At 37.8% G+C, this 12,505-nt stretch overlaps 1 protein-coding gene across 4 annotated transcripts in view; it reads left to right on the top strand.

The window, feature by feature from the left end:
• The window catches only part of ATP11A (ATPase phospholipid transporting 11A), a 129,374-nt gene that overhangs the window by 82,751 nt on the left and 34,118 nt on the right, over positions 1-12,505 (top strand). For all 4 annotated transcript variants that reach the window (XM_082049862.1, XM_082049863.1, XM_082049865.1 and 1 more), the window contains exons 8-13: positions 1,873-1,923; positions 5,020-5,084; positions 6,650-6,731; positions 7,985-8,135; positions 9,148-9,345; positions 12,235-12,408. In XM_082049862.1, coding sequence (XP_081905988.1) covers positions 1,873-1,923; positions 5,020-5,084; positions 6,650-6,731; positions 7,985-8,135; positions 9,148-9,345; positions 12,235-12,408 — 721 coding nt within the window. The remainder of the gene's footprint in view (positions 1-1,872; positions 1,924-5,019; positions 5,085-6,649; positions 6,732-7,984; positions 8,136-9,147; positions 9,346-12,234; positions 12,409-12,505) is intronic.

Below are 12,505 nucleotides of genomic sequence, written 5' to 3'. Positions count from 1 at the left end.
ATCTGACAGGAAGTCAGCCAAAAAAAAAAGAAATTACCAAGACTATTTGAAATACAGATTTATGTATTTTATCATTAACTATCAACGTTACCTTACATTAGTGCTTTGAGATATTAGCTCATGATAGTATGAAGCCAAATTATTAGCAAGACATTTAAAAACTAAGCACCCAGAACATGAGTAAAAACCTGTAGAATTTTTTAGCCATGTTGAAAGTCATGCAATACTCAATATTTTACGAAAGTTCTGTACAAAATTTCACTAATGATAAACCTTTTAAAGCCTCCTTTTGAGGTTTCTTTTTTAATAGTGAAAAACACAAATAAATGTAGTATTTGGAAACACTTCTTCCTGCTACAGTAAAAATAGCTGAAATAATACACAGAAAACGATATGGTGACAAACTGAAATGCACTCTTTTGTGGGTAAATACTGTCAGAAGATACACAGAAAACATTGCTTATTTCCGAGGTGTGGAGCTATTTCTTTTTCCTGATCTCAGTGACCAAGGAACTGGTCTAGAAATCTGCAAGAGAACAGATTCTTTAGCAAACCAATTCCATTAATGACTTGGTATTTTTTTAAATATATGGCTCATGAAGTGGACATTTGTAAGTTGAAGCTCAAGCCATTATAGATGGTGAAATTTGCTGGGACAGCTGTTGACACATGAATAATGAGAATGCTTATTGGTAGACAGCTTCTATTTCTGCTAATTTTTAATTGACACTTTGCCTCTCAGCAAACCCCAGTGGCGAATCTTTCTTTCCAAAGGCACAAAGTTGTTTATATCGTGATGCATCATAACAAACTGTACAGTGGCTGTGGTGTAAGTTCTCTCAGCAGACGAGCTGCCACTCCTCTGAGCCTGAGAGGCTCTTTTCCAGGTTAACAGACCCCCCAGCTCCCTACAGTTCCTTCTGCCATCCAGAATGCTGATCTCCAGTTTAATCCCTTTTGGTTTGAGGTTACTCACCAGGACAGCGGTACTGCAGATACTGAGTCTGTCTGGAATGGGGCTAATTTTCTTAATAGCAGCCCACGTGGTGTAGTGGTTTTGATTTGTGACTGAAACAGTGGTGATACCACAGGGGTGTTTTAGTTACTGCTGAGCAGTTCTTGCACAGCGTCAAGGCTTTTTCTCTGTCTCTTGCTCTGCCCTCCAGCAAGTGGGCTGGGGCTGGTCAAGAGGCTGGGAGCTGTCACAGCCAGGACAGCTGACTTTAGCTGACCAGAGGGTTATTCTGTGCCGTATAATGCTGTGCTCAGCAGTAAAACTTGGGGGAGGTTGGAGACTGGCTGGGCATCTGTTTGCTTTTGGGGGGTGGTGGGTGGTTGCCTTTGCATTGCTTGGGTTTTTTTCCTTATTGAACTGTCGTCACCTCACTTTTAATCTTCTGATGCTCTCCTGTGTCTTGCTGGGGGTGGGGGGAGTGAGCAAGAGGCTAGTGAGTGCTTAGTTGCTCTCCAGGGTCGACCCACCAAATATAGATGAAATGTACTTAGAGATATTCAGAGGAAAAAATTGTTTATTAGCTTTATGCTTTTGTTTTGGTTTGGTTTTAGTTCAGTTGTAGGTTTGGAGTTTTGTAAAGGATAGTAATCACACTGTTGCCTCAGGTGTCTTATTTTCTTGTCTAATTAGAAGATTTATTCATAATTTTTATAATGTTTTGTATGTTTTTATATGCAAACTTACATTGACTTACTGTCTGGTTTTTTTGTATTTCCATGTTTTAAATATATACATATATATCTCTGTATTGTTTACTTTCTGGATAATCAGAGCATGTTTAATTGAAAGCTGTTTGCTCACTGTAATAAATACTTTCTATGAAATGCTGTTAAACTACTAATTTATTTCCTTTGTAGATTTGTTGGTCGAATAAATGTTTACCATGATAGAAACGAGCCTACTGCAAGGTAGGGCAAATCCAGGGTTTCTACTCATTCAAACATTTTTAGGGTTAACTAAGTATCAATAATGAGAATTACTTTTGTTTCACCAACATTGTGTTCCCTTGTCCTATTGACAAATTTTCTCTTAGAAGTCCACAGACTAATTTCATTTATCATAAATATTTTATGTTTTAATCAGTGAGATTTCTCTTTGTGTCTTAATTCAACTTCAGTTTTTGTATGAGATGTATTTAGTTTGTAAATTATGTTGGAAGGATTTTGATGATACTGCCCCATTAGCATGGGCTCTCAGTAGTGCACCAAACAGTATGAATAGTATTATTTCTGTATTTCTCTCGTTTTTCTTCTTGGAGGAGATTGAGCATGCCAAACATAATTTTAAGTTTTACTAAGGGTGTTTGTACATTTGTCTAAAATGTCCACAGTAGTGTGCGTGTGTGTGTGTCTGTGTGTGTGTGTGTGTGTGTGTCTGTGTGTGTGTGTGTGTGTGTGTTCAGGAAGGCAACGTCCAGGGAAATGCATTTTGTATGTGCTGTAAGAGACAGCAATCTCTTACCCTGGGTCTGGCACCTAGAAAGGTTGGTCTCTTGTGCAAATTCACCCTGACGTGAGTGGGGCGTGTTCTGCTCAAGCAGCAGTCTGTAGCCCAAGACATTTCTTGTCCAGCAAATAGACAAAAAGAATGAAGCAGTACAAAAGAGGTACGAGTCTTTCGGTCTTTTTGGCCTAGAATCTTCTGTCTACCCAGCAAGGAAGAGACTTGCTTTACCTGATTTTGTTCATGACCTTTGCCCCAAAGAGGCAAAGCTATAGAAGGGGAAAGGCTTCTCGCTTGGGTGATATCCCAGACCCAAAGTGTGGGAAGATACTCTGTTCTGGCTAAGGGCCTTCCTAACCTCAGTGTGATTTTTTCGATCTCAGTAAGCAAAGAGGAGGGGAAATCTGGCTGCTGAGTGTGTCAGTCTCATAGCTTGCAGGAAACACCTGTATAACTGCACTGCAAAAAGTGCAAAAATCTCTGTTGCCATCCAGAATGACCATCTCTCAGTTGTTCTGGGCTGTGTGTCGCTGGGGTCCCTCTAGACAAAGAGGCCATGCGAGCTGTTCTAGCAACAGCTGCCTACTTCCAGGGAATAGGCATCCTTTCCTGAGGATCCTGGTCTCCTTTCCAGATTGAGGGATAATGGTATAGAGGGATCTGGACCACCTGGATCATTGGGCTGAGGCCAGTTGTATGGGGTTCAACAAGGCCAAGTACCGCATCCCACACTTTGGTCATCACAACCCCAGGCAGCACTACAGGCTCAGGGAAGAGTGCTAGAAAGCTACCTGGTGGGAAAGGATCTGGGGATGTTGATCGACAGCTGGCTGAACATGAACCACCAGTGTACCCAGGTAGCCAAGAAGGCCAGCAGCATCCTGGCTTGTATCAGGAATAGTGTGGCCAGCAGGACTAGAGAAGTGATTGTGCCACTATACTCGAGACTGGTGAGGTTGTACCTCGAATCCTGTGTTCAGTTTCGGGCCCCTCACGACAAGAAAGACACTGAGGTGCTGGAGTGAGTTCAGAGAAGGGCAATGAGGCTGGTGAGGGGTCTGGAGCACAAGTCTGATGAGGAGCGGCTGAGGGAACTGGGGCTGTTTAGCCTGGAGAAAAGGAGGCTGAGGGGAGACCTTATCGCTCTCTGCAACCACCTGAAAGGAGGTTGTAGCATGGAGGGGGTTGGTCTCTTCTCCCAAGTAACAAGTGACAAGATGAGAGGCAATGGCCTCAAGTTGCAGCAGGGGAGGTTTAGATTGGATATTAGGAAAATTTTCTTCACAGAAAGGTTGTCAGGCATTGGAACAGGCTGCCCAGGGAAGTGGTGGAGTCACCATCCCTGAAGGTGTCTAAAAGATGTATAGATGAGGTTCTTAGGGACATGTTTTAGTGCCAGAATGAGATTATGGTTGGACTTGATAATCTTGAGGGTCTCTTCCAACCAAAATGATTCTGTGATCATGCAGTAGTAAATTGCTACAGTCTGCTATGAAAAGTCTTTTTGTGTCTTTCACTTTAAAGATTCTTTTGACTAATAAAGTTGGTTGGAATTTGGCTTTGGTGGGCGAGGAAAGGAAAATAAGCAGACCTTTTCAATCTCAACAGCAATATATTTATTTATGTATAACACTGTGAATGGACTCGATGATCTTGAGGATGTCTTCCAACTGGAATGATTCTATAATACTAATGAGAAGATTTGTGGCATTAATACTTGTATTTCTTGAATAGCACTATTAGAGCAATTGGTATTTTTTACTACACGGGGGTGTAGTGTCTTATAACCCAAATCATTGATGTAACAGCACGCCGCTGGTTTAAATTGAACTAGTTTCAGGTTTTACATCAGTTACAGCCCTGGGGATTTTGTTTATTCAAAGTTTCTTGTTTTTGGAGCATTTCATGCCACAAGAACGCTTTAAATAACATTCAAAAATACTGATCTTTTTTCATTGCTGTATAAATAGTCTGACAGTTCTGCGTGCTGTCTGCCTATAAAGTAGTCCTTGCTTTTGCACTCATATAGTGACTTCTATTACATATCATGCTCCAAAATTGTATTTTAAACTGCAGGGGTATCCTTACATTATTTCCCCTACTCCTCAATAATTTATTTGTATGCTTTGAAATGTATACCATAAGTTTCAAACTACCTTGTATACTTTTTGTACTTAAAAGAAATTGGAAGAATGTATTGTCCTTAGTAAGTAATTCTAACATGCAGGACAGTGTAGTTCATATAAGCCTAAAAGACACTTGACTCTATTTTTAAAAATAAACACCTTACAATTAGGATGATGAGTCTTCATTTATATACATGCATATGTGGATTTTAGATGCATTGGTTTAAGACTTGAATTGTGAAATTATGAGCTTAATTTTAGGCTTCTGAATATATTTTTTACATTTTCACTTAACAGCTTTAAATATTGCCTGGTAATTTTGTTACACAAAATAAAAATAGTTGAGTAAGACTCATTTCCTGTTTTACGTGTTTTCCACTAAGGTCTGCTGTTTCTCTCTAAATGTTTATATTTTTTAACCTATATCTTTTGCAGGCCATTAGGATCTGAAAATCTGCTTCTTAGAGGAGCCACTTTAAAGAACACAGAAAAAATCTTTGGTAAATACTTCTATTGATTATTTAAATGGATCCTGAAGTAATAAGCAAACATGAAACAAGGTTACAACCCTAGAGTTACTAGTGAGCATATGATTTCTATTGAATCAGTTGATTTGCAACTTTTTAATAGGGTTTACTGTTGCTTTATTCGCAATAAAATAACTATTAATCATGTACAATGACTACAGAGGCTTTTGGGAGGGGGATTTTATAGTTTAGTCTTCAAGGATTAGTGATGATGACTCAACTTCTTCATGTAAATGCGTGACTTTTGACCAAGCACTGTGAATTAATGTTGTGATTCCAAAGCAGTTAATGAACCTGTTGAAAAATTTTACATCTGTTCTGCTCATTTGTCAAAACAGATACTCCAACCAGATGTAAGTATCGCTGATATTAAAAAAAAAAAAATCCACTTAAACAGTTCCAAATCAAAATCAGACTTTCTACCAGGCAGTGTGTTTTGTGCGTGAGAGTTGTCTTTGTTTAATGGAAAATTTTTAATATTTTAGCAGAAATAAGCACAAAGTGAGCTAAGTGTTTTTGGACATCCCTCAAGAAAGCCTAGTGGAAGTAGTAGGTCAGTTGTAACAAGCCAGTCTTTGCTGGTGACCAAAAGGATAAGGATCCAAGTCATCCTGTATCATATACAACTTCTGTACTCCCAAGAAAGTTCATCAACTACTTAGCCTAAACAGCCAAAATCTTGCAACTTTTTTTTTCAAAAAGAGAGTAATAAGTATATATTAATTTAAACTTGCTCTCATTGCTTTTAATTGTAATCTAAAATGGGTGAACTAATATAAGTTGTTTGTAGCAAGTATTTCTGTGAACTGTAGAGGATGGTTTTAATATTTCTGTTAACTTGTGTATTGTGCAGAGATGTTCCTAATATGAATGGTTGTTTCTGGTCTGCCTCACAGTGTTTGCAGTGTTTGTCATTACTGCAGCACAATCTATATCCTAAATAATTTTATTTTAGCTATGTACAGGTATTCTGGATTACTAAGTATTTTAAATCCATCTTCATGTTTACAGCTTAGTTTAGTCATTGTGTCTAATCTTCCAAAGTTTAGTCTTTCAATCTGTATTATCAACAGCAACATCAGTAATATTGAAAGATCACTCTTTTTATGAGTTATTACATTTTCTCGAAGCATGCTAAATTGATGGCTGTCTTCTAGTCTTCTTGGACGTGTACTGTAGTTTAGCCCTATCTGGGTTTTCTTTTACAATGTATGTCTTAGATTCTATAATTAAAGCCAAAACAAGAACCAGAAAATGCATGGGGATTTATTCAAAACTGATCTTTGGTTTGGCTTTGATACATAGCAAGATGTTAGCATTTGGGAACTCTGACTCTGGAATGAGATGTAAATGCTGCTTAAGATTTCCCTCTAAGAACTGAGGTATTAAAGCCTCTTGAGTATCATCCAAATCTTTGTTCGTTTTGTTCAGACTGCAGAGAGTTAAAGAAATGTCAGAGTATAATAATCTAGTGAATTGTGCTTTTATTAAGTTATTGTACTGTGCAATCTTTAGTAAAACAAGTTGTTTAATTTCAGGTGTTGCTATTTACACTGGCATGGAAACTAAGATGGCATTAAATTACCAAGCAAAATCACAGAAGCGATCTGCTGTAGAAAAGTAAAATTTCTGATATTTCTTTTGGGGGTGGAAAACTGCATGTTTGGTGAATAAAAGGGGATTTTTTTTTTCCCTAGAACTGTATTTTTAATTGATTTAAATTTTTTAAAAGGTACAGAAACTTAAAATTTGCTTTTTTGTGTGTATCATTTTTACTCGTGAGTCATATAATACCATATAAATGAGGTCCTCAATACTGAATTTGTATTAGATGTTAATTATTGAAGAAAAAAAAAAAAAAACCTTAATGTAATGCTCACCTTTTCAAGATATGGTGTGTTTTCCTTGTCCAGAAGACTTTTCTTTCACTGGTTAGACTACACCTCCTGACAGTTTTCCCCGGTTATGTGTTTCAATATCTTAAAATTCCTTTTCGTTGCAATTAAGTCTTGAATTCAGTAAAAATAACTCTTTTGATGCACTTCACTTTGGATCAACTGCAGTAACACAAAGCCTGTCTGTGGCAAGTTTTCTGTGGTTTAGCTGCAATTAAAAGCTCTGTACAGGCATATATGGTGGGAAAAGAAGGCACTGCTGTCTTCAAGGGATGAGCTGATGTTGTTTACTTACTCTTTTTAAAATCGAGACAAATATTTTCTAGTCCTGCTGGGCTATCTGAAATCAACAGCTCTGAGTAAGGTGTCCAGCCTTGTGAAAAAAAATGTCATTGATTAAGGCAAGATGTACTGACCAGCTGACAGCTCTTCTCTTACACAGTCACTGAGCAATGATGATGTGTCTCTTTCTGTTGTTATTGAGGTTTAACTCGTGCTGTTTAGTTCTTGCCCCTCTTTAGTGTAAGCATAATTTTAAATGTGAACTGTCCTTGCTCTTTTAGATCTGGCTAGAAAGAGTTAAACCATTACAGCTACAAAATGTTCTCGATAGATTTATATTTCTTTATTTCTTTAGAAGTGCTTATGTGTGTGTTTTTATATTGGTTCAGGGAAACAGCATCTTCAGGTACAAGCTCGGTTATTTTGTGATTCCATCTCTGCTATTGTTTCCACTAGTATAATAGGTTTGGTAACGTGCCACACACATTAGAAACAATCACAGCAGTTAACATTTTAAATAGAAAATGGTCCTCAGGAATATTTTTGTTCATTGAGAAAACACTGTAGAGAAGATGTTTAACATCATTAGCTTTGTTAGACTTGCAGCAAATGTTAGGCTGAAGCACAAGTATAGCATTTTTTAATAAACTATAGTTTATGTGCTGATGGAATTTTTATTTTGCCTTATTTTTGTAGATCAATGAATGCATTCCTTATTGTATACCTCTGTATTCTCATCAGTAAAGCACTAATAAATACTGTCCTGAAGTATGTCTGGCAGAGTGATCCATTTCGTGATGAGCCGTGGTATAATCAGAAAACAGAGCCAGAAAGGAAAAGAAATCTGGTATGGAAATAAATTAAAATAAATTAAAATTAAAAAGAGTTTTCACTAAACCCTTATTTTATAAGAATCCTACTGAAAATAATATACAGCCAGTCATAAATTGTTGCTTTTTTGGCTAAATATGGTGACAGTATATTTGTGGAAATCTTATGTATTACATTGTTGCACCCAAGTAGTATATATTAATTTAACTGATGAGAAAATGTCTGGTTTAGTATAAAAAGCCTCATGAAAGTTTTTTGGCATGTCCTGTCACTGATGTGAATTACCAAGGAACTGACCTCTTGTAGAGAAATACAGGACTGAAAGGAATCCCACAACTATTGGTAATAACATAACAGCTGTGTGTTCAAAAGAATCTGCTGTAGGAATCTCTGTAAAAATACCTCTCAAAAGTTTAGCTTCATATAACCCTATAACTCTGTCATTGGCACTAGAGACAAGCAACAGAGTTGCTAGTGTCAAATGTCCTTACAGAAGCAAGGACATAGTCCAGAGCAGATACCGAGATGATCCAAAGTAACAAACTGAACCCAGCACTAGAGAAAGTATATTGTTATTTCACCAAATCCTCCCACTCAGACTAGGGGAAATGCGTGATGTGTGCATGCTACACAGGCAGGATTTCTCATTATCACCAGTAACTCAATCTGCCCAGCATGTTGATTCTACTTCTAGCAAGTCTCCCCCACTGAAAAAATCGAACCAGGTTATGTGCACACATTCTCCTTGTAGGAGAATGGAAGGAAGGAAAGGAAAGGAAGGAAGGAAAACCCTTTATTTATTAGTGAAATGCTGCCTGAAAGTTCTGTAATTTGGTAATCCTAGAATGAGTTACTACAGCAGGGGTATCAAACTCATTTTCACCGGGGTGCCACGTCAGCCTGGTGATTGCCTTCAAAGAACCGAATGGAATTTTAGGACTGTATAAATGTAGGAGTAGTTACTTTTTTTTTTTTTTTTTTTTGATGGTACATGAGAAATTAATATTTTCATCTTGTTTCTTTGGCAGTTTCTTCAGGCTTTAACAGACTTCCTTGCATTCATGGTTCTTTTCAACTACATTATTCCTGTATCCATGTATGTCACTGTGGAAATGCAGAAATTTCTTGGTTCCTATTTTCTTACATGGGATGAGGAAATGTTTGATGAGGACACAGGTGAAGGACCATTGGTGAATACTTCTGACCTCAATGAAGAGTTGGGACAGGTAAATTTCATTGAATTATAAATTTCTTCAACTGTTCTTACCATAGGTTTTTTTATTTTAAAATTGTCACTTTTTTTTCTTTTTGCAGCTTTGCATGCATTTTCTTTAGTGCTGATTAGTTTCAAAAATAAAATTTGAGATCATCTGATTTTCAAAAACAAAAATTCTGATTTCTCAGCCAGTCAGTGGAAGTCAGTTAGTATTACTGTATTAGTAAATTATAAACACTGTAAGAAGGTGGTGATTTCCCTCTGTTGACCATAGAGGGAGATTATAATAAGCATCTAACTTCCTTAGAGTAAAAATCAGGTGGAAAAAAAAATCCCTTTTTGTCTGACTAGAGCAACACCAAATCTCCAGATGCAAGTTTCATCGCATAAAATGACAGACTGTCACTCTCATTTGCTAAAATAAATTCTATCTTCTGGTATTCTGTGTTAAGAAAATAATAGCCTTGACACAGATACATATGCATATTTTGGGAAAATATTTAGGAACTCTGTTAATTTAAAATGTTTTAATAGGTTTTCAAATAAATAAGATGGTGTATTTCCTTAGTTTTGTACAACCAAACTAGTAATTAAGCTTTTATGGACACCTGTCTCTTTGGATAAAAGGTGGTACCGTGTGTTTTACTATTGTGGAAGACAGTCAGTACTGTCTCCTGTGAGATCCTCAGGAAGACTGAAAACTGGCTGAAGAGCCAGGCCCAGCAGGTGGTGGTCAGCAGTGCCAAGTCTAATGGGAGGCCAGTAACCTAGTGGTGTACACCAGGGGTCAATAGTGGGTCCAGTCCTGATCATTAATGGTCTAGATAATGGGGCACAGTGTACCCTGGGGTCCACCCAGCTGGAAGGCAGTTTGGCAGAAAAGGACCCAGGGGTCTTGCTGGTCACCAAGTTGAACATGAGCCAGAAATGTGCCCTTGCAGCAAAGAAGGTGAATGGTGTCCTCACCTGCATTAGACAGAGTATTGTCAGAAGGTGAATGGTGGTGATCCTTCCCCTCTGTTCTGCATTGGTGAGGCACACCTGAAGTACTGTGTCCAGTTCTGGGCTCCCCAGTACAACAGCGACATGAACATACTGGAGAGAGTCAATTGAAATGACCACAAAGATGGTGAAGGGAAGGGACTGGAGCATCTCATGTGAGGACAGACTGAGAGAGCTGGGACTGTCCAGCCTGGAGAAGGGAAGGTTCAGACAAGATCTTATCAATGTATATTAACACTTGAAGGGAGGGTGCAAAGATGATGAAGCCAGGCTCTTCCCAGTGGTGCCCAGTGACAAGACCAGAGGCAGTGGGCGCCACCTTAAACAGGAGAGTCCATCGGAACATCAGGAAACGCTACTTTACTGTCACAGTGACTGAGTTGCCCAGACAGACTGTGGAGTTTCTGTCCTTAGAGATAACCAACACCCATCTGGACACAGTCCTTGGCAACCAGCTCTTGGTGGCCCTGCTTGAGCAGGGTGGGTAGACAAGATGACCTCTGAAGGTGCTCTCTAACCTCAAACATTCTGTGATTCTGTTATAAAAAACCCTTTAGTACTACTGAATTTGAAGTGCCCATTCCCTAGAATGGGACCCTCATCAGTGCTCTGCATTATTAGTACTAATCCAATGAACTAAATTTTGCATCTACATTTTTGAAAGATATTACACATTGGATTTCTAATGAAGGCTTTGATTGTGAATCCTTGTTTGTGGTTGTAGTAAATAGTGTCATAGTGACATACTTTATTTCTTTTTTCATGTAATGGGTGTTGATCCCAGAGCAGCACACTGAATGGATAAAAAACCTTTGCTTGATAGCATTTTGTATCTTGTATAAATGTATTATGAAACTGAATGTAGGATTTGAGATGAAAGAAATCCATATAAATCCTGTCCACTTCAAAAAAACTTGAATATGGGTGTTGTGTTCACAGATAACAAACCACTGGAAAACTTGGAAACTTGTCTTTTCAGATTAGTGAAAATAAGAAGAGTCAGTCTAGGGGGAAAGTTCACATATTTAGTAACTTCTGTTGTGACTGAGAGCAAAAATTTGTTGTGTTTTTTTTTTTTTTTTTAATGCACTTGATAAATGTTGAAGTTTGTTAAACAATCTGACAAGTACTAAGTAGTTGCCTTACTTCAAGTGTTTAATTCCTAACCTTACATAATGCTCTCAGTTTATCAAATACCTACGTGCAATCTGTATACAGTACCTATATCCGATACCCAAAATTGAGCTTGTGTTGATCTAGCTCTTCTGGTTTATAGTTCATGTTTTGGTTTTATTTTTGATGTTGTTATCCTTAAATGCTGGGGCTCATGGTAAAAGGTAAAATCAATGAAAAATTCAATATCAAGGCAAAAGGAATGTTTCCAGGGCAATAATAGTGCCCATGTGTATAACTGTCTGTGACCATTAGTTCGGAGTCCTGATTTAAACTAACATTATTGTAGTGGGGAATTCTGATACTACCCTAAGGACCATTCTGACAGTAACTGATCCAAATCCAGGCACGTACATTAAATAATGATCCTTGGGAAATGGAATTTGTGTGCATTTTGTTTCCATAAATATCTGTCTTGCAGCAAGAAAGACATTAAAAACCAAAAAGGAGCTTGAGGGAAGAGTGAAAGTAGATTAAACACATTATTTGTACATGTTATGAGGCAAAAGATCGCTTTGCTGATAGTCTTGTAATAAAATCTTTCAGGGCCCACATTTCCATGGAAGACAACTCCCAGGAGAAATTACTGGTTTCCTTTTCTGAAAGAGCCTTCATAAAGACCTTTAAAAGAAAGTGTAACCCAGTAATAATCTCAGTTTTGTTAAGAGACCTTGGAAAAAATGTGTTCATATTACTGCTGTTTTTAATTTGTGCTCATTTGCAGATTGAGTATGTCTTCACAGATAAAACAGGAACGTTAACTGAGAACAACATGGAATTCGTAGAATGTTGCATTGAAGGGCACGTTTATGTACCACATGTTATCTGCAATGGCCAAGTTCTCCACGATTGTACAGGCATTGATATGATTGATTCTTCTCCAGGAGGAAGTGGAAAGGTATGATGACTCTTTCTGGGTTTTTGGTTTATATAATGAAACATGAAAATTAAATGGTGCTGATGAAGGGAATGTTAGAAATGTAACATCCTTGAAT

This window comes from Streptopelia decaocto (assembly GCF_964273445.1).
Source record: "Streptopelia decaocto genome assembly, chromosome: 1".
Taxonomy (NCBI): domain Eukaryota; kingdom Metazoa; phylum Chordata; class Aves; order Columbiformes; family Columbidae; genus Streptopelia; species Streptopelia decaocto.
Note: the sequence above shows the minus strand (reverse complement) of the source record. Positions and strands in the feature narration are given on the sequence as shown.